Source organism: Engraulis encrasicolus, chromosome 12 (genome assembly GCF_034702125.1).
Source record: "Engraulis encrasicolus isolate BLACKSEA-1 chromosome 12, IST_EnEncr_1.0, whole genome shotgun sequence".
In the NCBI taxonomy this organism is placed as follows: domain Eukaryota; kingdom Metazoa; phylum Chordata; class Actinopteri; order Clupeiformes; family Engraulidae; genus Engraulis; species Engraulis encrasicolus.
Window position 1 is genome coordinate 8,590,306 of NC_085868.1, and position 26,483 is coordinate 8,616,788.

The 26,483-nt window shown below is 42.2% G+C and overlaps 1 protein-coding gene across 1 annotated transcript; it reads right to left on the reverse strand.

Annotated features, from left to right (window-relative positions):
• Positions 1-6,732: 6,732 nt before the first annotated feature.
• On the reverse strand, positions 6,733-18,603 carry si:dkey-1h24.6 (uncharacterized). Its single transcript, XM_063212515.1, has 4 exons — positions 18,235-18,603; positions 16,259-16,579; positions 7,757-7,899; positions 6,733-7,121 (listed from the first exon to the last, which is right to left on the reverse strand). The coding sequence occupies exons 1-4, from the start codon at positions 18,329-18,331 to the stop codon at positions 7,014-7,016; spliced, it is 669 nt and encodes a 222-aa protein (XP_063068585.1). The 5' UTR covers positions 18,332-18,603; the 3' UTR covers positions 6,733-7,013.
• Between the last annotated feature and the right edge of the window lie 7,880 nt (positions 18,604-26,483).

Below are 26,483 nucleotides of genomic sequence, written 5' to 3' on the forward strand. Positions count from 1 at the left end.
ACTTATTAATGCGTTGTATGGCTGTTTGTAGCTGACAGTGTTGCCCCATAGTGGTGGATGTGGTTTATTAGATGATTCTGTTTGGAGGATGGTGGGCAGGGCTGTAACGCAACACATTCTGGGACCTACATCTAAGTCTACATCTAATGTAGGACTATTGTTACTGTGTGTGTGTGTGTGTGTGTGTGTGTGTGTGTGTGTGTGTGTGTGTGTGTGTGTGTGTGTGTGTGTGTGTGTGTGTGTGTGTGTGTGTGTGTGTGTGTGTGTGTATATGTGTGTGTGTGTGAGAGAGAGAGAGAGAGAGAGAGAGAGAGAGAGAGAGAGAGAGAGAGAGAGAGAGAGAGAGAGAGAGAGAGAGAGAGAGAGAGCAGATTCACACATGGACCCTGGAAAATCGGTGCCTTCTTGCCAACCTCCAGAGTCAGTGTGTGAATGTGGCAATGTGTACGTGTCTTTGAAAGCACTTGTATATTTGTATAGTGATATCGTTCCATATAAATGCAGAAATTTTGATGTTTTGTTTGATGTAGTACAAGTAATAATGCAACAATTACCAACAGAGAAAGTAATGTTGTCATAAGAATGTAAAACATGGAAATAATGACCGATTGGCACCTTTCCCTCTCCCTATATTCTCTCTGACTATACTGATGACTTCCTGTCTGGAAATGACAGCGTTGTACACAGAAAGGTGTACATGAAGAGATTGAATTGGTTTGAATTGTTGAAATTGAAATGGCTGATTTTTTTTCTTTAATCCACAGATTTCTGAAATGGCATTTATGGGAATTTGTGCCTTAATAATCTACATATAGCCTATACTGTATACCACAATTGTCCCTTTTCTCCTAGTGCTTAGTCCTCCATAGCCATGAATAGAGGCAGCCACACATGTAAAATGTGGAATGAAAACCAAAACAGAGCAGTGAGAGATCCAGGGATTGGCTGGCTGGCTCTATCTGAAGGCGAGGCCCACAGTCCACTATTACTCAACATGACGGCTGGGGAGCCTCCCTCCCACCATAGAGGCCAGAGCTCATTTTTCTACTTGAGTAAAAAAAGGCCCTCGAGCTGGCGAGCCACAGCCTACTAATGGCCATGGCTGAAATGTATGGCAAAATAATGTCCTGCTTTCAATTTGTTCCTGTAGCACTATGGCAAATAACATCAATAGCCTACAGTAAATAGATCAGACTAGAAGTCTGCATATATGAGGAGGTTGCACCCAATCCTATATGCAAGTAGATCAAATGGGCCCCCTGATTTTTAATTTAAAAAAAATCTTTTGTGGATCCTTCCTTATACTACTGTGAGCCCTAGCTGCTGACCCGTCTTAACACACACACGCACGCACACGCACACGCACAAGCGTGCACACTCACACACACGCGCGCGCGCACACACACGCACTACAAGGAGGTCCCTGAACATGGTAAAGATTACCCTGCTACATCCATGACTTGACAGTGCAGCTTATCCTATATCCATGCCTTTTTTTTACTCATGTGAGTACATCTTGCAGTGTTTACTTCATCTCTCCATCCGTTAACTGAGGACCTTCGTTCGGCAACAGGCGCGTAGCTGGGAGAAGACACTGGATATAAAAAAAAAAATCGACCCGCTAAACCCTGATCCAGGGAGAGCTACTTTCTTGCGCATCAGTGAATGCAGAGCGCGCCGCAGCAACAGACCCGGGGCCGCCGGTGGATGGGGAGTTTGCCACTGAGAAGCCTTTTCCACGTGCACAGATAGCGCGTGCCATTTCACAGTCTGGTCACGGGAACGCGACGAGCGGCAGGGAAGCGAAGCAGCAGGGAAAGGGGCTTGCCTCTCCGTCTTGGCGGTGAAAAGCTCTCCAGAGTTATCTCTGTCTGAAGCGGGCTGTATGGCTTAACTCTGTGACACATTTCAGTCACGCTATGGAATATCTTCAACAAGCTTATAAGTTGATCAAAGGTCAAGAAGACACAGATGAATTGCTATAGAGGCTTAATGGAAAAAAACGGCACAAGTTTTATCACTGTAACCCTGACTTCGAAGATGTAGGCTGTCCGTTAAAGAACTATGTGATGATCACAATTCTCTCTCTCTCTCTCTCTCTCTCTCTCTCTCTCTCTCTCTCTCTCTCTCTCTCTCTCTCTCTCTCTCTCTCTCTCTCTGTGTGTGTGTGTGTGTGTGTGGGGGGGGGGGCATTTACAGATAGCTATGAGAATTTAAAATAGGCTGATCTAGTTTCACTGTAGACACTTCAAACAGCACATGGCGCATGTCTTTCATTAATATGATGTATGCGTAACATACTCTACGTAAATGTTAGTTTACAGTATAGTGTGGCACTTAGTGGCACATCATGCTATTTTTCAGATTCGGTTGGTTGTAATGGTTGTAGGCCTACCAAAATACAATGACATTTCGCTATGTGGGTTTAAATAATGCCCATTTAAAAACAACAGCACTACCACTATGACAACAAAAGGCTTATGTCAATTAGGCTACATATTGATTCAAGCATGAAATTAACTTTGGGAATTATATTTGGTACTTATTCTTGACCAGTTTACAAATGCTGTCAGTCTGTTGGCAACAGTGTGGTATACGCTTGTTCAATGGGCAATGGTTTTTCTGATTAGGCCCTACCTCTTCGCCATTTACAAATTAAATTCGAATAACTATGCGGGGAAAATATGTAAGCTATCATTTCTTTGCACCTCGAACGGCTCTGCGGACGTGGACGCAGTCGTTCAGCGTTTCAGATGTGTGAGAGCACAATACCAAGCTCCATCACCAATGGTCAGTGGTCCTTCAAAAGGCACGCTGATGCTGAGTTCCATGAATGCGCGGAGCACTCAACCATACACCACTCTGAATAACCTGAATACTTCGAGAAGTTATCAGGAAACGTTACATATTCACACCAAGAAGTTTGCTAAAGATATGAAACTGCTTACCCTTTTGTCCTGTTTTGGACCGCCGGGTTTCAGTCGCATTGGCGCTGTTAACATCCACAGATCCGTTTATTCTGTTTCCAGAGCCATTGATGTGGATTTTTAAAAAGTCCTCGAATGTCAGCGAAGTTCCGTTTAGCTGCTGAAAATCCATCCCAAATGCACGTCCAAAATATTTCAGAGTGAACAAAAACACGACGGGGTCATTTTGAAGAAGACTGAAGAGCAGCGCAGAGAAGCAGAAAGTGTGAATGGAAATGTTCACGAGTGCACACTGTTTACTCAAAGTACAAACACATATGTAGCAGGCTACCCATGTCAAAATACTTGGAGTAGATTTTGTGCACAGAGAGCGACGACTTGTTTGTCGTGTGCACGAGGCAGTGAAGGCGTGCAGAACAAGTGTGCGAGCTCCCACAGTCACTGGTCAAAGCCTGTGGTCTGACTTTCAGGACCACGATCAGCGCTTTTAAACTCTCCTGTTCTTGTCAATGTTGCGGCTCCTGCTCCACGGCAAGCTCCTGCGCCCCCCAGTGGATAATTTGGGGTTGCTGTAGTCATTCTTTCAGCAAAATATTGATTTTGTTTTTTCCTGACAAAGATTTGGATTGAGGAATGCTTGTCTAAAAATAATCACAGATTTTGGTCGAACTGTTTTTAACGTGCTGTAGTGAAATAATGTGAATGGGAGAAGCTGAATTTCAATTCTCTATGTCTTGATATCAAGTTGATGCATTATACTGTTGAACTGAGGATCATTTTTGACACATTTCCATTCACATTTTGTTCTGAATCTTGATCAAGTATGATAGGTAGCAGGCTTCACTCAGGTTTCTTGATAACTTTTAAGGGTGCTGGCCCAAATAAATCAAAAATCAAAGAAAGGGGGGCGCACCTTGCATCAAATGTTTTCTTTATTTTTTGTGCACAGATGCGTTTTGGCGTGTGCCTTCCTCAGTGTACCCCAAAAATAAAGAAAACATTTGATGCAAGGTGCGCCCCCCTTTCTTTGGTTCTGAATCTTGATTACATTTCACAAACATCTGAAAAGTTACATACACATGCATGCACCATTTGGCGTAAATGGTAAACGTAGTCCTCATTTTTCTCCATTGATATAGCACAATAACATGTTTTGGTTAACATATTTGGCTTTTAATGTTGTCAACATACTAATACAAAACACATTTTGAATACAAATAAATCAGCTAAATTAACAAAGAACGACAGGCATGACAATTTTAAAGCAACACAAAGCATTTTTGTCTCTGATTGCCCTACAGGCCAGAAGTGAAATTGTCTCTTCGAGTTTAGAAAGGGGTCTACCTAGTTATATGGCGAAAACATTTCTTTAAAGCTCAGAGTTGCATGAGCTTGTATTTCATTTCCCCCTTCATGTCTGTCCTGTCACGCTGTGGTGAATCTGTGGTCTCCACTGTTGTCATTCGATGAGGTTGGGTGGCGGTTAGGGGTTTCTAAACTGACACCTACTGTATTGAAATGGGGGTCTCGCATTGAAACACCCTCCCTCCCCACAGACTTCCTGTCTGAGTCGTTTGCAATTGTAGCACGTGCAAGTGCTCAGTTTTGCACATGTGTTTTCAGTTTTAACCACATTGTTAGACTGGCAAGTCACTCGGTGAGAAATTGTTGAGTCAGTCAATTGGCAAGCGTTAGTGAGAACATCATACATTTGCATTTACAAGCACCCCAAAAGGGAAAAAAAATGTACATGGAAAAAATACATGACATTTAGCAATACCATGTCTACAGTATACATCATTTCACAAAATTGCAGTGGAAAACACAGATAGAAAGACATATCCTTCCTCATGGCTACATTATAAGTGGTGCTTTAGAACTATTTTTTAAAATCATACAAAAATGCAAAACTATAGTAAAGCGTTGCAATAAAGCGATATAGTGGTCATTATCTGTCCCTCTATGACTAACATACAATACAAGTATGTTCACAAGAGAAAAACAGTTTAAGTCAAAGCCATGTACCGCTACAGATATCTGATCAGTGCATCTTTTCTAAGCAGCAAGTTTGCATATGCATGCACACGCACATGCACACGCGCACACGCACGCGCACGCGCACACGCACACGCACACACACACACACAAGCTTCCAGTCTCAGGAAAAATCATTAACATAGAGTTAAATGAGAATGATCACATGATTTACAGGAAAGGCAGCAGCAGAAGATGACAACTCATTTTGAGAACACAAATCTTCCCATATATACAGAATCATCATCAAGAATTCATCTTTTCATTCAGTAGAACAGGGCTAGATGGCTTAGCAGTACCCCAGCAGACATGGTGGGAAGACACAGAATTTCTGAAATAACAACAATAACTGAAAAGCTGTATAACAATGTTCCACAATAATTAGTAACCTAAATATAGTATGCTTGATAAACAAGGTTATGACAGATGGTCCTACTAATCTGAATGTGTAGGCCTACAATTTTTTTAAATCACAAACCACATAATTGTGGGTTTGATTAATCTAGTATAATAGTTAAATTATTATACCTTGACAGATTTTAGATTAGTTAATACTCAGTCTTACTAAGGGTTGTTGTCATTCATGAAATGGCTGAAACAAATTGAGTCGGCGACGGGACTGAACTGTCAAACTTCATGAATCCTGTGTTCTGTCGAGATGAGCTACCAGTAAACTAACTCAACAGTGGCGTCTATCAATTTACGCTACCTCGTCGAAAAGACACACCTTGATTTCCTTCCATGGAGACGTTTAAACTTGCAGATATAGCCTACTGGTTGTTAATTTAATTTAGGCTATGTAAAACGACAATGATGTGTAGTCTCTTTCATGCATTTAGATGTATCCGCCATTGGGATATATTTTTAAATAAGAATAATGTGCCGATATACTGTTTGTTTATTGTATTACTCTTATTTTGCCAGCCCCTGGTGGAGAGCAGTGACAAGTGTTAATGCCATTACTGCCAATGACACTAATGAGACAGAGGTGTCAAGATGAGTGCTGTTCAAAAAGGCCTACCACTGTCTACAGTCGCAGCATGTTCCTTTGACAGCTTGTCCTTTCCCCAATGGCTCTGAGACACAGCCAGGCAGACACAGATTTCATTTAAAGCGATACAGCACCATTTCTGGAAATAAGCTCATTTTACACATCCCCTAACTTTTCTCCCGCACTTCCAGCCATTCTCTGAGTCTAGCCATGCTAATTCTACCTCCAAGCCAGCATATATAATTGAATCTTACGGGTCCAGTAAAACTCAAAGGCTCTTTTCCACTGCCGGTTTTCTGGTAGGCCTACAGCTCGACATAACGCAACTCAGCCGCCACTTTTTGCTTTCGAATAGGCATGACACAGCTCAATCGTAAAGCAAAACGTTTCGGCCGAGGCGTGCTGTGTCGAGCTCTAGGCCTACCATAAAAACAGCAGTGGAAAAGAGGCATTACTGTACTCAGGAGGTGTAAAATGATATAATTTCCAGAAGTGGTACAGTATCTTTAAATCTGTAAATTAAGACTCTCAGTAATGTCATAGCACTCTTGTTGTGTCACAGCTTTTTCAGCCTTTTCAGCCAACAGTGTATACAGGTAGGATCACTGGCAATCCAATCTGCACAAAAGGGTTGAGAGCTGTAGAGTTGAAATCACACTGGTCACCTGCATGGTTTTTACTCGACTGCTAGTCATTTGACTTATACAGTGTTGGAAATACACTATCTGGATTCATATATGAGTTTACTCTGAAATATTGACACCCCATTTTTACAGTGTGTGTTTTTTTCAAACTTTTTATAAACAGGTGAACATTTTGCTGTGCTTATTCAATACTTCAGTCAAATTTAACACACATAGTTTTGGTAATCTTGAAGTACTCTTTACACTATGTATCTGAGCTGTAGTACAGTATTAACATTTACTATACAGTCATTACCTACACCAATGATTTTTTTGATTATTCACAGTTCTTCTTCTTAAATGACCTTTCAGCCTCCTCTCATCTCCTCTCCTCTCTTCCCCATATCCACTTCTCTTCATGCAGCTGGCTGGGACAAGTTAATGTTTCTGGGGGTATGGTGGATGCTGGACTCCATTGTATCTCCGGCGGCCAAACTGTCTCATGTTGATGTAGTCGTGATCGTATGTTTGGGACTTTGATTTTTTCTGTTTCAGGAGTGTGGAGGAGAGAAGGAAAGAAGTGGGTTAGTTGGGTGAAGAGCAGTTATTTCAACCTACTTGACTAGACTCTTTTACATTACATTTCACTATACATTTAGCAAATGTTTTTTATCCAAAGAGACTTACAATGGAGGACATAATCATAGCCTACAAGACTTACAGATACAAAGTGCACAGGAAATATACACAATAGGTGCAGATGCCAAGGGGGGGTTAGGACATCTAAAAACATTACCACAGGGTTAAGTAGAGTACACACACACATACCCCAATACACAACGTGCCTTAGAGTCTATCCCAGGTCTGGTTCAGGCATCAGTGCAGCAAATAGTCACGAAAGATGAGATCTTTTCAGTACTTGCTTCTTAAAGGCTGAGAAAGATGATCCTCTTTCCTTCGTGCATGCAATTATAGGCTACTATTATTACTTAAATGGTGCACTTGAAAGGTGGTAATGTTACTTAAATGGCGTTTTTTTTATTCTTGCTAACCTGCATTTAATGTGTGTGTGTGTGTGTGTGTGTGTGTGTGTGTGTGTGTGTGTGTGTGTGTGTGTGTGTGTGTGTGTGTGTGTGTGTGTGTGTGTGTGTGTGTGTGTGTGTGTGTACTACTTTACTCACCCAGAGTATGAGTGTGACGGGTGTCAGGAGTAGTCCATAGAGGGCCACCAGGCCGAGGGCCACCAGGAAGAGGGTGTGTGTCGGGTCAGGCTTCAGGTCTACTTGGGGAGGACAGGTGGGCTTTACGGCCACAGAGCGAGTCTCTGAGAAACGATACAAGAGTGTCAGGACTTAAAGCAATGCCGCACCGTGTCTGGACATAAGCTCATTTTGTTATCTCCCCTGGAGTAATACCTTTCTCCTGTTCTTCCAGCCGTTCTCTTAGATTGTAACCTTCCCACAAGATTCACTTACAATTGCTAGCTTGAAAGCAAAATTTGCATTGTCAGACTCAGAGGACGGCTGGAAGTAAGTAGGTACAGGGGCGGTTCTATCATTGGGCAAGGTCGGGCAATTGCCCGGGGCCCCGTCCAGTCAGGGGCCCCGTCGTCAATCGACATTTATGCATCGATTTTTCATGGGGTGGCAATTTAAGCTTTCGGGGCCCTTGGACGCAGCTCGATGGGGCCCACCTAGATAATCTTGCTTTTGGGCCCATGTTTCCGTTGTTACGCCACTGCCTGCATTTATACACCATCGATTATTAATTAATAATTTAAAGGGGGCCTCAAAATTGTTCTTTGCCCAGGGCCTCAGATTTCCTATAACCGCCCCTGAGTAGGTAAAACTACCAGCAGTAAGTAGGTAAAACCCAACCCATTCAACTCAAGCACAGGTGGAGAATGAGCTCATTTACAGTATAGAAATAAGGCTGTTACATTGCTTTAACACAGAAATCTCTGCTCAAGTGCTGTGTCTGGTCAGCCGTACAATGATTATTCATGGGAACTCATTACATACAGTCAGGGACGTGCAATCCAATGAGGCAGGTGAGGCAGTGCATCACCAGCCCCTTCCAGAAATCATGAGAATAATGAGATGCAGTAAATGTGAATAATAGTAACAATCATATTTTTTTCCAGCATCTGTGTCGCAGGTGGGGGGCGCACGTTGGATAGCGACGCCCCCGTTAAATACCCAATTACCCTGAGGAGTTGACTGCGCACCACCAAAACACACCAAGACAACGAATTGAGATTTAAACATTGACATTTATTAATAAAAGGGAAGGGGTTAGATGGAGAAAGTCATTCCCGCGTCAGAGTCCATGCGGGGGTGTGGTCAGCATCTCCCGGTGCGGCTGAGTGGACAGAGAGAGGGAGAGGTTACCGGCAGATTGTTGGCACACTACAGGGCGGCTGGTTAGGCAAGTAAAACGGCACTGCAATCACTCCACACAACAATGTTCAAAAGTGCAGAAAAGTCACACGGCACACAGTGTAGGCCAGCCATCTTGATGAGTGTTCACAGCGCGGCAGTGGTGACGTACTCTTCTCTGTTGCAAGTCGCCGGGGCTGAGAGAGAGAGAGACAGAGAGCGAGAGAGAGAGAGACAGAGACAGAGACAGAGACAGAGACAGAGACAGAGAGAGAGAGCCAGGGTGGTTTGGAGAGAGAGACCAGCTTGGAACTTCTTGGGAGGGAGGGCAGAACGAAGGCCAGGTCAACCAGGAGCGGCGTTTAACTTCTTCTCTTCAACTTCTGTCTTTCATCACGGCACACCTCCTGCGGCTCGGGACGCGGACCTCAACGGGCAATATGCCATCACGCTCCCACCTTGAGTCGTCAGGTTACCGTTCGGCGTCTTCAAGACTGCACTTCATATTCAGCGTCCATAGGACCGCACATCACAGCTCATCTCTCCTGGTTCTTCGCCGGTGACCGGTTGGGCATCTTCTCTGGGTGCTGCCCTCCCCCCGACGATGGTCATCTCCTCGTCCGCTCCCTCCGGGATGCGTGTTCTCTCCCCAGCGTCTTCTCTCGTTTGTCTGTGCACAAAGTCTTTAAAAACACTTACCCACCCCAATGTCAACCAATCACCCGTCCCCATTGTCACTTTCCACCTGCAGCCAATATGAAATTAGTGCGCGTCAATTAAGGGCGCCGGTTACGCAGGTGCCAATGCTTAAGTTTCCCCAAACACATGTTTAAAATCCAACCCCAAAAGTCACCCCCGTGACACCCTCCCTTACCAATCGGTTCTAGTCCCTAGAACCAAGGGTGCAAGAAAGTCACCGTCCTTCGCAGGGGCCTTCATCAGTGGGTGGCTGGCAGATCGTTCCATTGGCACAAGCAGTTTTCTGGGACTCCTTCGCTGCTTCAATCAGAACTGTCAAAAAGGAAGAAAAAAAATCTTCCCCCTCCCCCCTTTTTTGAAAAGTCATCCCATTTTGATTTTCTATGTCCAGTGAGCCATTACGGACTAGCAATAGCATGTCTGTGCCATCTAGCCATCTGCGATCAACACAGGCCCACCGACAACTATGCACTTACAGGCCTAACCTGTCACCATCTCTCCGCTTGGCATGTTTGGGGCGCGCAGCCACTCAACTCAGGGTAAACCTGCCGCACTACGCCAAATGTCGCAGGTGGGGGCGCCCGTTGGTTGGCGACGCCCCCGTTAAATACCCATTACCCTGAGGAGTTGACTGCGCACCACCAAAACACACCAAGACAACGAATTGAGATTTAAACATTGACATTTATTAATAAAAGGGAAGGGGTTAGATGGAGAAAGTCATTCCCGCGTCAGAGTCCATGCGGGGGTGTGGTCAGCATCTCCCGGTGCGGCTGAGTGGACAGAGAGAAGGAGAGGTTACCGGCAGATTGTTGGCACACTACAGGGCGGCTGGTTAGGCAAGTAAAACGGCACTGCAATCACTCCACACAGCAATGTTCAAAAGTGCAGAAAAGTCACACGGCACACAGTGTAGGCCAGCCATCTTGATGAGTGTTCACAGCGCGGCAGTGGTGACGTACTCTTCTCTGTTGCAAGTCGCCGGGGCTGAGAGAGAGAGAGACAGAGAGAGAGAGAGACAGAGACAGAGACAGAGAGAGACAGAGAGAGAGAGAGAGAGAGAGAGAGAGAGAGAGAGAGCCAGGGTGGTTTGGAGAGAGAGACCAGCTTGGAACTTCTTGGGAGGGAGGGCAGAACGAAGGCCAGGTCAACCAGGAGCGGCGTTTAACTTCTTCTCTTCAACTTCTGTCTTTCATCACGGCACACCTCCTGCGGCTCGGGACGCGGACCTCAACGGGCAATATGCCATCACGCTCCCACCTTGAGTCGTCAGGTTACCGTTCGGCGTCTTCAAGACTGCACTTCATATTCAGCGTCCATAGGACCGCACATCACAGCTCATCTCTCCTGGTTCTTCGCCGGTGACCGGTTGGGCATCTTCTCTGGGTGCTGCCCTCCCCCCGACGATGGTCATCTCCTCGTCCGCTCCCTCCGGGATGCGTGTTCTCTCCCCAGCGTCTTCTCTCGTTTGTCTGTGCACAAAGTCTTTAAAAACACTTACCCACCCCAATGTCAACCAATCACCCGTCCCCATTGTCACTTTCCACCTGCAGCCAATATGAAATTAGTGCGCGTCAATTAAGGGCGCCGGTTACGCAGGTGCCTATGCTTAAATTTCCCCAAACACATGTTTAAAATCCAACCCCAAAAGTCACCCCCGTGACATCTGCACTATAACTGCCATTTGTGCAGTATTTAAACAGATTCCATCATTTTCAATCATTTTCGTGGCCAAAATCGCACTATTTGCCCATTTCCTGATCAATTTAGTCCGAATACGCAGCGCCATGAGGCAGCTCCGAGCCTGCCTCACCTCGGATTGCGCAATCCCTCGTTAACAACCTTGAGCGCATGCGCCATTCTGCTCGTTCTGTGTATGCTACCTCGTAATGCTGTATTAAACGTTTTTTCTACACTTACTAGAAACATAAATGGTGTGCCCTCATGTTCCTGATAAATTGTACTATTTTCTACGTGTGAGTATAATTTTTTACTCTGAACATTTTGACATAAAGCAGCATTGGAAAATATAGTAGGTGAGCCTCACCCTGGTTTTGGTGTTGAGTGTCAGTTACGTCATCGCGTAAACTAGATATGTCATTCAAAATATCGTGTCGTTGGCTTCTTCCCTTTGATTGCCATGATGGAAGACGTGAGGATGAGTGGGATAGTTGATGGTTCTTTGGAAGAAGGAGTGTCCTCAAATGACGCACCATGACGTGCCTATTTTCTGTCTACTCTAGTCTTTTCTACCGGAGGTGGTAGCTGTCAATGGTCATGGCCACGTCTGGCTTCATTATCTATTTCACAGGCTACCAGAATGATGATCCCGGTGGGGTGATATTCTGTTGTTGAATGCATAATGTGAATTGTTGCTGTAAGCGGTAGCCTATTACAACGCAAGCATTGGATCTGTATTTTCGAGTGGTGGAGTGAAAGGAACGCTGAGAAGCAGAGCTCAAAATTCACCATAAGAGCATTTTTGTCCAAAATGCTCGTGTGGCTTGGGGTTATCAGCGTCCCCTGTTTCAAAGACCAGAAAACACTGAGAATTGCCTTGTTATCTTGACGGCCTATAAAAGTACAGTATAATCCTGGACACATATCGCGTCTGTGCTGAATGTGGTGTCCACCTTGCACTAAACATCTTGCTTACAGACATATTGGTGTAGGGAGGAGGAGTAGTAGTAGCGCAGCCTGTGCAGTAAACGTGACTCTGCTGCCAGTTATATGGTGAACTTGACTTGAACTTGTTAAATGGCAGTGCCCCACCGCTGTTTACCTACAGTGCCTTCAAAAAGTCTACACACCCCTCCTCAAATGTCAGGTTTTTGTGATGTAAAAAATGACAGAAAGACAAATAAATTCACAGCTTTTTCCACCTTCAATCTAAAAACTATTAACCTGTACAATGCAATTGAGAAACAAGCATGAGGCTTTAAAGGGAAACACTAGAAAATAAAAAAACTTCAGCTAACATAGTTGCATAAATATACACACCCTTAAATTAATACTTAGTTGCAGTACCTTTGGGCTTGTCTGGGCTATTCCAAAACCTCAATCTTATTCTAGTGAAGCCATGCTTTTGTAGACTTAGGCGTGTGCTTGGAGAAATTGTCGTTCTGAAAGATTAGTTCCTCTGCATCTTCACCTTTCTACCAGGGGGGCAAAGGTTTTGTGCCACTACCACGGCCCCTGTGAAAATTGTCTTAATTCCCTCCTCCCTAATGAAGGCCCCAGTTACAGCTGAAGAAAAACAGCACAAAAGAACAATGCTGCCACCACCATACTTCATGTTAGGTATGGTGTTATTGCTGTGATATTTTGCGCCAAACATACCCTTTTGAATTATGACCAAAAAGTTAAATCTTGGTGAGGTAAATTTCTCAAAAAATACTTCTGTAATCTCCCAAATGCATGTGGGAAGATGTGTTATGGTCAGGTGAAACTGAGGTTGAACATTTTGGACATAATTCCAAAAGGTATTTTTGGCACAAAACATCACCGCAATAGCACCATACCTAACGTGAAGTATGGTGGTGGCAGCATTGTTCTTTTGTGCTGTTTTTCTTCAGCTGTAACTGGGGCCTTCATTAGGGAGGAGGGAATTATGAACATTTCCACAGGGGCTGTGGTAGTGGCACAAAATCTTCGCCCCCCTGGTAGAAAGGTGAAGATGCAGAGGAACTAATCTTTCAGAACGACAATTTCTCTAAGCACACGCCTAAATCTACTAAAGAATGGCTTCACTAGAATAATATTGAGGTTTTGGAATGGCCCAGACAAGCCAAAGGTGCTGCAACTAAGTATTAATTTAAGGGTGTGTATATTTATGCAACCATGTTAATTGAAGTTTTGTATTTTCTATTGCTTCCATTTAAAGCTTTATGCTTGTTTCTCAATTGCATCGTACAGGTTAATAGTTTAGATTGAAGGTGGAAAAAGCTGTGAATTTATTCGTCTTTCTGTCATTTTTTTACATCACAAAAACCTGACATTTGAAGAGGGGTGTGTAGACTTTTTGAAGGCACTGTACGCCCCCCTAAGAGATGTGCGCCAACGCCGACTCTGGACCACTGTTTGAATCCTGTGTGTGTGTGTGTGTGTGTGTGTGTGTGTGTGTGTGTGTGTGTGTGTGTGTGTGTGTGTGTGTGTGTGTGTTTGAGAGAGAGAGATCTAATCAGTCCCTCCAGGATTTTGCACTGGGATTTTGTGATTTTTGCGGTCAAAATGTCTAATTTTGCGGCTGCATTTTCTCATTTTTTGCAAAGATTTTGCGGCATTTTCTCATTTTTTGCAAAGATTTTGCACCCCTTTCTGGGTTTTTTTGGTAACTGAAAACCACAATCAGTCTAAGCAGGCTTAAGACAAAAGAGAGAGAAATTCAGAAACACACTTCCTATATAATAGAATAATAAAATATTGACAATAATAAAATATTGTCAAAAACTGCCAGAGCGTCTTATAAGCCAGTGCGTCCAATGTGTAAAAAAAATCATGGCCGCGACACTCATAAATGTCTGTCGATATTTTAGAACGACTTCGGGGGAAAACGGGACTGCGCGTTATGAAAAAATACTTGTGGGTATAGCCTACCAGTAGGCTAATGAAGAGCGTCGCGGGGTACAGTAGCCAGGTTGTATGCAAGCGTTACAATGTCACCTGTTGGAAGACGCCTCTCTCTCTCTCTCTCTCTCTCTCTCTCTCTCTCTCTCTCTCTCTCTCTCTCTCTCTCTCTCGTGCTCGTATTGCAAGCTGTTGCATATTATTTGCTTGATGCAAAGTTGTGATGACATACACGCTCTCGTTGACATGGTTGTGTGCATGGTTGCATGGATTCGCAAGACTTTATTGCAATAACACAGTGAAAGCGTGGAAGGGCCGTTCACTTCCTATCTCGGTGTCCTTGACTGAAACAAGTTGCAAAACTCCACACTTCCGAATCCTTTGCGATCGGCACTACAGTGATTGTTATCAGAAGGCTTGTGCCTACGCATAGACATAGACCCTTAAATTACAAACATTAGCGAACATTGAAAAAAGATCAGACAACGACCGTCGGGTAGCATGCTCATGAAAGCGACAGGGGAGAGTGGAGAAGTTGCGCAAAAATGTAGCCTAACGTAAGATGTTTGCTAGGCCTACTGTGCGACAGCACCGCCACTATTTCATGACTGCATACACTTTTTCGTCATGGATAAATGGGCAACAATACTTTTTCCAGCCAGAATTGCACTGAAAAGTAGGCTACTTTAAAAAAAAGGTCACGGGTGTGCAGCACCGACGCCTGCGTGTATGTGTGAGGGAGGAGAGGAGAGAGACGGAGCAGCTGAGATGAGGGTCGCGACTTGCGAAATAGCAGGCAATTATTTTTCAATGTTTCAGTGACATATTAACAAAAATGCTTCCTATTGGTTTTCGTCTCCGGTGGTAGGGCTATTGTAGTCACATTTTTATTTTTTTGATGAAAATATAAATCAATAAACCCCACAGAATGTTGAAGGGGACAAAGGGGGAAATTTTGCGGGAAAAATGCGACTTTACAGGAATTACGTGGCATCGTGAAATTATGCGGAATATCATTGAATTTGCATGAATCCACGCGATCGCTGAATCGCGAAAAACTGGAGGGACTGTCTAATAGCATTTTCTCTACGGAAATGCAGTATGTTTTAACATGTAGGCCTACCTTATGTTAAGAAAGCTATGACATATGAAACTTATCGGTAGGCCTATTTGGCAAATATTTACTAATAAGCTTATATATTTGAAAATCTGATATTGGAAAAGTCAGTGCCTCACCAGCCTTAAACCTGACCGCACGTCACTGCATACAGTATATACGTAGGAGCTGTGATCAATCAGATGACTCGATCAGACACTATGTTTACAGATGCCAATTTCTAATTACACAAAAAGGGAGGGAGGGCGTGAGGGAGCTGTGGACATCAAGCAGATGTACCTATTAGTGGTGTCAACAATAATCGATACGGCGATGCAATGCAATGCAATGCGGGGCATGGATGATTCAATTCAATGCGGCAAGTTCCGGAATTGATGCGGCAAATTGTGTCAATTACTTCCGTGAATAGGCCTATTTCAGGAGCAAATGAATGTTAAATTAAATAAAAGCACTTCAAAGCATTGAACTGATAGACTGATACAGAAAACAGCCAATAAAATGTTGCTCAGTATCTAACTACTTTGCTGCCTCATCATGACTGATGAAACATTTGATTTGCTTTCAGTAGAAATGTAATGCATTGCAATGCATCGTAGAATTGAATCAAATCGAATCGCTACCTCCCGAATCGTAATCGAATCGAATAGTGAGGGCAGTGACAATGCACACCACTAGTACCTATTACCACGACCACAGTTGAGTTGCTTTTGCGCAACAATGGTGGGAACTAGAATAGGCTACTGTGAAGAAGTATATCAGCTGACCAAATGTACATACGGCCATTATTTACCTACAACGACACACACAGACACACACAGACACACATAGACACACACACACACACACACACACACACTGTACAGTATAGGTAACTGTATATACCATATCAAAGCAAATCAATCAGGTGAACATACTGTACGTACCTACAACCAGGAGCTGGGTTGAGTTCTGTTTGCAGGCTGACGGAGGGGGGAAGACAACACACACATGGCAGGTGTAGAGCCCAGAGGAATTGGCCGCCAGCTGGGAGAGACGGAAAGACAGATGGCCATCCACATCCGCGTGGAGCTCGCTCTGCTCTCCGCTATCGAGGACCTTCACATATTTGTTGTAATGGTTGCTGTTGACCTCCACCCAGTGCAGCTGCTCATCTCCTCTCAGCAGCTGGTATTGGTATCTGGTATTCTCCTGTGATGCCTTGTCGCTCATGTTGGGGCAAAAGATTGTGTCGTTGCCGCCATAGACTGTGAAAATTACAAGAGAAATGTCTGCACACGTACAGTAGCGAAGAGGAGTGGAGTTGCCCTGCCGGGACCCGAACTGGGGCTCAAACCGCCCGGCTTTCCGGGTACTAAACTGGGGCTCTGATTGCTACACTAAAGAGGCAGGCTCATTGGCCTGACACTCAGAAAAACACCCACAACCCTAGAGATTAGGGCTGCACGATTATGGAAAAAAATCATTATCACGATTATTTTGGTCAAAATCATAATCACGATTATTAATCACGATGTTTTTTTGCTAAATTTGTTGAAAATTATAACAAGATGAAATATAACCAAGAATGAATTATATACGGGATGAACAAAAATAAAATGAATTGTAATAATTATGTAAAGGCAATAGCATGAAACTTAGGTGGACAGATTTCTGGACAGAAACACCAGCCTGTCATTATGTTCTGGCTTCAAGGACGCTCTCAAAGGTAGGTCACTATTGCCACGATTAAATCACGATTGAAATCACGACTTCGATTTCACGATTTTATCACGATTTTCGATTATTTTTAATTAATTGTGCAGCCCTACTAGAGATGGTCAGTCAATCACACAACATTAATAGTTTTTGTTCTTTTACTTGCCACACTTTTAGTCAAAGACCTTCCTCAGGCAGGGGTGCTATGGCGCATCACATAGAGCACTCATATCATATGGGGAACCGAGTTCGAGTGCAGGCCGGGTCATTTCCTAACCCTGCCCCATCTCTTTCTCCCTCATTTTTTTCCTGTGACATCTTCGCTATCCTATTACAATAAAGGCAAAAAAAGCCCAGACAAAACGTACTTGTCTGCAATACTTTAACAAAAAAACAGCTAAGACGTTTGTACAATAACAATGACACTGATCTTCTTCTTGCATCCCTTAAGTGCATACAGTAGGAACCAGACTCATACAAATTCCTGCTGTGATGTTACACCCAAAAGAGCCAAACATTAGTCAAAATGCAACCAGCATTTTTTTTTTTACAAGCAACATAATCAATTCCTGTAAATCGCCTACTACTGGCAATAAGTCAACTGAAACATAGTATATGTATAAAAATACTAGGCTACATGAAATATTTATAGCCTAAATGAACGGTGTGTTTATCATAATGATATGACATTTTCCAGTTAACTACTCCTGTTTATAAAATGTATGGAAGAAACACCTTTTAGAAACACAAGGTTTTTAAAAAACGCTGCATGCCACCCATAGCCTACTTAAAGTTCTTACACAAAGACAGATGCAATTTAAAAATTGTGTTCTATCTTTTTTCCCCTTCATGAACCCCCCCCCCTTGCTCATTTCGTTATGGTGAAGGAAACCTCGAACTTCTGTTATCTTGTTTCATTTCTCTGAAATGCCTCAACGGAACACCTGAATCATCGCCTCTGCAATGACTTTCACACGCACAAACGTGCTTGCAATTTGCTAAAAGATGACAGCTTCAACAGGGGAAATCATTTTAATAGGCCTATGGCATTTGAAGTGTTCTGCTGGATGCACATTTAGCAAAAAATAACAGTTTTCCCCAGATGAACATAAATATATTCTGCATTTCTACATGCGTTTCACACAGGCATACTATTTGCAACAAACCTTCTGTAGTGTTGTGAAGAGCAGGCGCACGCACTCACCTGTGGCATCGCCGGACGTCGCTGGACGGCCTTGGCTGACCGAACACAGGTGCGTAAGGGCGCCGAGAAACCACAGCATCGCCGCCCACTCCGCCATGTCTTAGCCCCGAAGAGGATCCGTGTGAGTCTAGACGGGACCCTTCGAGAAGTAGGTAACACGGCAGGTGCCCTCAGACTGGCCAACACTATCACGACGCGTGTATCACGCATAAAAGTACAAAAATACATCTAACGCTGTCAATGTGTAGCGCACGACAGTTTGGGTGCAGCGAACGATGGGCGAGATTGCAAAGTCTGCTAGATATCTTCTCTCACCTCCATCTCCACCTCCTCAAAGTAACGGAAGAGTGAAAGCACATCTCCTAAGTGCCAAACAGGAAGCTTCCACGCGTGGCCTCCTTGTGCACGCTGCTTACTTGAGCTGATGCACTTCTGAAAGCTGTGCACATTAACCCATTGGAGAATGCGCAACGAACTTTAAAAAAACGTAGGCTATGTGTGTTGCTGTAGAAACAATTATAGTGATTCATGTCTGGATGCATACAATATATTATAAGCAACCACATAGCAAGTATGATCTTTTCATAATAGTCTGACTCTCTGGGTCAATTTCCGAATTTTGCGAGTTTAAAGCTCAAGTAAGCCTATGGTCATGGCCAACTCAGAAATATTCAGTTCAGTGCAATCCATAGGCCTTCTTCAGTTTGTAATCTTTTTGCAGTCTAAAAGTTAGTGACATGCAGCACAACAGTCAACACATTAAAGTTAGGCTAAATAATGCAAAGCCTTTTACTAATTTCTTAGACATCACAATAATCTAAAATAAGCAATATGTGTGCATCCAGCTAAGATCTGTTTTCTCCTTATCAAATGTCACCTGATGGAGAGATTTGTCATTAAGGTGATTTAACCTGTTTGCAGCAAAAATGTCTAACATTGCTGCAGACAGAATATTCCAATTTCAAGTGCTTAATTTATAGCCTGCAAAAGTAATGTGTATTGGTGTGTTTTCACTTGCTTCTGTGTCTGGAGTGGAGAGAGACCAATGCTTTACAGTGTTTTGAATTTAATTTAGTCATGATGCCATGGCATAAAATAAACATAATGTTTTATCTTCAAGAATACAAAAGGCATCCCTTTGGTTGAGCTTTTCAAGCAGAAACATCATTGTAACACATCATACAGCATGGACAGATACATGTGAAATTATTCCAGAAACAATGTCCTGTACATTTAGATAAAAGAATTTGGGAACCTCAAATAATAACATGATGAGAGGTTTTTGCTGACATAATGCCCTGTGGATACCGTCTGTATGTAGGAACATACAATTGCTGTCAGCTATAAATATAAAATAAATATAGGCTATAATATATGGAAATTAATATTTACATTGTGTTATAAGAGAACTGTAGAAATCTAATCTCAAGATGTTGAGATGGTGAAGAATGGACTCGCATGTAGGCCTACATGTCTGTATCAAAAGAAATGTGAACTTTCCTCAGATGTTTATGATGAGATTCGAGGAGTTTGCAAACATTTGCACACTAGGCTATATTTTCTGTCCCATTTCTTCCATCTGCATTATATTGTCTGAACCCTGCACAGGACGGTGGGTATGATGTGTCAAACTGCAGTTACTGGAACATGCTGGTTAAGCAGATGCCGCCGAAGTTCCTGTAAAGAACCTGACACTGCCCAATATAGTAAACTAGCACAATATCAACCCAACCACTTTCCTACTGACAATGCCCAATACAGTCAAGTGGTTGCCTGGTTACCACCAGGCGATCTCACAAGTAAGATAGTCTGGAGACTACCTATGCAATTTCTCGGGTTGTGGATTGCCCATGGCTGTTAATTTGGCGTTACGAATGTGTCATTTGGCATGAACGTAGCCCATAGTCAACCATGGCAGTTGTATCTATTCAAACTAACTGCAGTCATCGCCTTTCCACCCCTCCCCACTCTGATTGGAGCCCAAGATCTGGAACCCTCGCAGAGGGATAGAATCTATGCTGTCTTTCGAAATACTGTGCAAAGCAGCGTGGGATTCCCAGGCTAGTATAGTGGCGCAATATCAACCGAACCCCGTTCTTTCTGACAACCCAATAATGTTCCTCCAGGACATGAATGCCTTTCCTTGCATGATGACAAAGTACGAGGAAGAAATCTGCTGTAAGTCACTAGAACTTCCTGTTATTTCTTCAACTCGTCTCAGGGTGCAAAAGCAGGTCAAAGACTCTAACCACGGAGCAGAATGACATGTAGAATAATTAAGCACAGAAAACCCCCATGTTACATTATTTTCGTGTGAAACGTGTCAAGACTGTAAATGGAAATGACTGATAATTAGTCCTATCGTTCACTGAAGCTCCCCAGATGATGTAATCAGGAGTCTGCCTCTCCATTCAGACACTGAAGTATATTTAGCTGTGGTCAGAGACCCTTCACACCCCCTAACGTGATTTCATACCCTAACCACAAACGTCAACATAACCTTCCTGCAGAGTCAGCAACTTGAGAATCGAAACCACTAGTATAATACCGTGGTGCTCAAAATAATAGTTAACAAATTCAACTCCATGCCACAGTTATCAAAAACCATGGTTATCCAAAAAATATTAGTTTAGGATGCTCAGCAAAGTTGAATTTTCAACAATTTCTTAGTTTGTACAGAACATTTTCGAGTTTCCAAAGACAGATGCCAAAAATATGTTTTTCTTCCTTTGAAATATAAAATTAATTTACTTTAATTTTCTTGCTTTTAAATAGAATGTGCGGTGTCCCCAATGGCATTTGTGCTCATTCATATCATCAGCCAAAACTGAGCAAAATTATATTTTTGGGGGATATTCATGAATACTTTATAAAAAATAACACATCTCAAAAGATTTGATGGCGATAAACAGAACATAGTAGAGAATGTGATTTGGCCTTATTATGTAGCAATAATAAAAAAACACATCAAAATAATATTTCAATAATATTATAAAGCCTCAGTGGATTCGTATGCTGTTTAAAACCAATATAGGCCTATCATTCAGCATTGCGGCATCCTTAAGTCTATAGATGAGTGAGAAGAGCCTAACCAATGCATTATAGTCCGGGAGCCGTGGGGTTGGACCCAGAATTTTTTGATAAAGTTTATTTTTTTGCTTTATCTTATAGATTGTTGGTAGGTCTTCAAGATTTCAGAGGGTGCCCGGTGAAATCCCTTGAGCATTTCCAGATATTGAGCCTTTATTGTCCTATAAATGCAAATTATGACATGAAAAATGAATCAGATATGAAAATGACATGATATGAAAAAACATCAGACACCTAATATTACTGTGAATTATGTTACAAAATGTACCAAATTGCTTATATTATCTGAAAAAAATATTTACATTGGACTGTCTTAACACAGCCCTGTAAGAACCCAAAACGTAATAACTGCCCATAACGTAATAACTGCCCATAACGTAATAATTTGGGCGTAATAAAACCCATAACGTAATAACTTGCCCATAACGTAATAAAAATTCCTTACCCATAACGTAATAACGTTCTGCCCATAACGTAATAAGTTATTACGTTATGGGCATGTTATTACGCTATGGGCCTTACACTAAAAAAAAGCTTTGATAATGTAATAACGATGCCCATAATGTAATAACTGCCAGTAACGCACAGATGACTTCAGTATTTGCAATGCACTTTACTATTGTACTGTTCATATTTCGTCTGACCTCTATTGTTGCAGCAAATAACAGTGACTGGATATTTAAGCGGGCTTGCAGAGCAAGGCCAGATTCTAGTAATCTCTAAGTAAAGTTTATGCTTGCTTGCTTGCTTTATTCTCTTGTGCAGGGCGGTAAAAATAGAAAATGGATCTCCTCCTAGGCCTTTCCAGATAGAGACACCGTTCAAACACTAAAACGACCGGCTCGGCTTGGAGATCATTTGTTCTGCTATAGCGTGTCCGTGTCTCTTGTCGTTTTTCCACTTTTTGGCGATTTTGTGCAAGTTTGGGTCCCCATTGAAAACAATGGTAGAACCTTCATGAACCAAGGTTCCGCCACTCTAAAGATCAGAGTGTAGGAGGCTTTTTCGTTCATAAAACATCAACACTTTCACCTAGAAGTTTAGTTGACGCATTGTTAGCGAGCTCTATGGGATGTCTCCAAATTGTCAAAGTTTTATCTCCCAACTCCCATTACTTTTTAAATGGCAGGTGTGTAAAAACGACAGGGCTTTTACATTGGTTTTCCCATTGAGGCTTGAAGTGCCTTTTTCAAGAGGTCAGCGCATGTCCCACAAGAGGTCTATTTGTGACTGAACCGTTTAACCTATAAACTTCATTCAGAGACTGTCAGAGAGATCACATTTATGACTCCGATCTGTAAGCAGGACACGTGCCAATTCCTTTTAGTTTTTTTTTAGCAACATCAAGCTAAAGACAAAAAAACTGTTTCTGATTCTGCCCTCTGCCTTAGAGCAACATACTAACTGCCATACAGTCAATCAGAACAGGTGCAGCCAGTATAGGGTTCCATCTCAACTGTCACTTTCTCTCAACATTCTATTCTTAAAGGGAAACTGCTTTGTAGTTCTAGAAGTCTATTGTTCAGCTCTTCAATGCAATGTAATATTGTCTTGCTGTAATGCTTTTCATAGGCAGCTGCTTGGCCCAATGGTAATAGTCCTGCAATATGGAGGTTGGGAGCTTGAATCCCACTCGGACTCATGTTGATTTTCAAAATTATATCATATGCAGTGTTCCTTATCCAATTTAAAAAATACCATGTATGTCATTTAGTATCAATGACAAAGGTGCTGGATTAGAGATAAGGAGGTTGGAAGTTCGAATCCCACTCGAACCCATGTTGATTTTCAAAATTATATATGCAGTGTTCCTTAGCCAACTTCAAATACCATGTATGTCATTTAGTATCAATGGCAAAGGTCCTGGATTACAGATATGGAGGTTGTGAGTTCGAATCCCACTCGGACCCATTTTGATTTTCAAAATTATATCATATGCAGTGTTCCTTAGCCAACTTAAAATACCATGTATGTCATTTAGTATATCCCCAAAACGCAGAGCTAAAACACTTTCAAGATGGCTGAATCCAAGATGGCTGAATTGTTTGGCCCATAACTTCTGACTGGGTGGATGGATTTTTTCCCCAACATTTCTTTTAGCTTTGTTTTCTCAATAGTACTTTGTTTCATCTCTGCCCCAAAAGGCAAGCCCGCTTCCAGCATTTTCTGTGAGAATGCAATCTATCCTTATCCTCTGCATTTCCTATGTGTTCAATCCAATTGTCTAACTACGAAGTTTTTAGCTATTATAATAATGACAAATACATAGCCTACAGTATTCAAAATTTCAATTCCTTTAATGCAAACATTTGAACTGCAAATGTCATACATGAACTACACAAATAGTGAAATTAAATGTCTTTTGTTTGTTATACAAAAAATAATGTTAATTAAAATGACAGACTGCTATTCTGTATAAAATTCTATTTTACCAGAATACTTTTCATCATATTGAAATGTAAAACACACACGCATCCTCACCATAAACATTAGGTAAAATGAGTTCAACATAAAATTGGCATTACTTTCCATAAATATCATGGCTGAAGTGTTGGAGTGTGCTGTGATCTTGCTTTGTTCTGACTCAAAGTTTTAAATGTAAAAAATGTAAACAAACAAAATATGCATACTCAACATAAACATAAGGTAGAATAACATCCACATACTGTAATACTGACGTTACTTTTTCCAGTAAATGTCCTTGATCTTGTAAATTCCGTAGCCTACATGACTAAGAAGTATCCACGCTTTCATCCATTGGCTGTTCTCGCATAATAAGCCTTTCAGTTGTGTGCTGAGAAGGCTGCTGCGTCCAGCAGCCTTGTACAGCTTCATTAAGCTTATTGATATGTCACCTCCACAGTCGCCTTCAAGTAGGCTCTCCACAAGAGCATCTCATATATTTTTTTTTGATTAAACATGGTGCACAGCTGACGGATCAGGTGTGACACTAAAGCGATGGTTCAGAGTAGATTCACCCTAATGCCATTTGAACCGTGACATCCATCCAGTAGTCCACCCAAAGTGTTTTCTGGCTTGGGCGAACATTAGCAGAGTTACCAAGTTATTGTATGGCTATTCCGAATAGCTTGGCTTAAAGGGACAGTTTGGTCAATTTCAACATGCAGTTGTAATGCTCACAATACATTGGACTTGTCAGTGCCTGATATTTTTTTTTTCTTCTTCTTCAGCCATTTCGGAGATCCTGGTCATTGTAATGGGGGCAGCTCTTTGTTTACATTTCAAAAAAACATTTTTATTTATTCCCAAAAACATCCAAAAGGTTATAAAACATGAACAGACAACTAGCAAACAGCAGTACCCTTTGGGAAAATATTTGTAGTAGGCGTATGTTGTTTTTTATAAAATGTAAACAAAAGCAGCCCCAATTAGAATACCATAGCTCATATCTCGGAAGGGCTGAGCCGAAAAATGTGGCATCACCAGGTACTGACAAGTCAAGGGTAGCGTGAGCAATACAACTGCATGTTGAAATTGACCAAACTGTCCCTTTAAGTGCTATTAGGCATCCACATACATCTCCAAACCTACCTCAGAAAATTAACATGTCATGACACCAAACTTCTACAGTAGTACAAATATGGTCTCTATTCACCAAACTAAGCATTTGGAAGTTTGGAAATAGTGCTGGAGTTTATTATTATCAACTCAAGCTGAATATATTCTGTCCTGCTAAAGCTTTGCCATCAGGGGCAGAGGCAGGATCAACATCAGGGACATAGACTGAGTCACCATCAGACAAGGAGGCAGCTTCAGCACCATGGCAGAAAACTACTCCGAACCATCACTTTAAATGCCCCAAGCATGGCCATATCTTGTTCAAGGACAAAACCAATACTTTTCTGTAAAACCTCTGAAGGTTAATAGGGAGCTCCACATGGGTTTTTCAGCACCAGGGGCAGAGGCATCAACATCAGAGACAGAGACAGGGTCACCATCAGGGACAGAGGCAGGGTCACCATCAGGAACAGAGGCAGGATCAACATCCGGAGTAGAGGCAGGGTCACCATCAGGGGCAGAGGCAGGGTTACCATCAGGGACAGAGGCAGGGTCACCATCAGGGACAGGGGCAGGATCAACATCAGAGACATAGGCAGAGTCACCATCAGACAAGGAGGCAGCTTCAGCTAAGGCCAAGACCTTTAGGTCTGAATACGTCGAACCGGACCGAACTGTTTGATATAGCCACAAAAACTGAAAAGGGACTTGTGCTTCCTATGAGGACTCAGTGTGTTCTATTTTTATTTTCAAGCAAAATAGTAAAATGGCCCCTGCTGGAAAACAGCCCCCTCTATTCTAATGAATCTATTCTCTTAATCCACTTCAATCTCAAATGTAAACTAGACTGCCTGTGTAGTCGCCTTCGACTGCTTAAGGTATATCCCCGAAACGCAACGCTTCCAGTCCCCCATCATTCCTACCACTCCCGTCCACCTTTTCATAAACGTATATGATAAATACAAAATATTAAAGAAATATATTTAATATCTATACATAGATCAATGACGTGCATAGGCTTAAAACCAAATGACTATTGTGAAAATGAAACAAAAAATGGGGCAAATGGTAACACCTTTTTAATGGTTCACTATTACAGTGAATATACCACATTAGGTACAGTGTAATAACCATTGTAACAATATTTAATACCATGTAATACCAGTGTAACACCATGTACCAATTTTGTACTACATCATGTATTTTTGTGTAAGTGGTATTACATGGTATTGTATATTGTTACACTGGTATTACACTAGTATTACATGGTATTAAATATTGTATACTGATTATTACACTGTACCTGGTATTGCATATTGTTACACTGGTATTACACTAGTATTACATGGTATTAAATATTGTTACACTGTACCTAAATAATATGGTAGATTCACTGAAATGGTGAACTGTTAAAATAAGGTAGTACCGGGCAAATCAATCCACCCAGTCAGAAGTTATGGGCCAAATAAAAATTCCGCCATTTTGAAACTGTTGACCTCCAAACTCAAATCAGTTCATGAACCTACCCTAGAGCATTAACACACCAAATCTGGGACAAATCCATCTGACTGGTCAGAAGTTATGAGCCAAACAAAAATTCGGCCATCTTGAATTCAGCCATCTTGAAAGTGTTGGCCTCC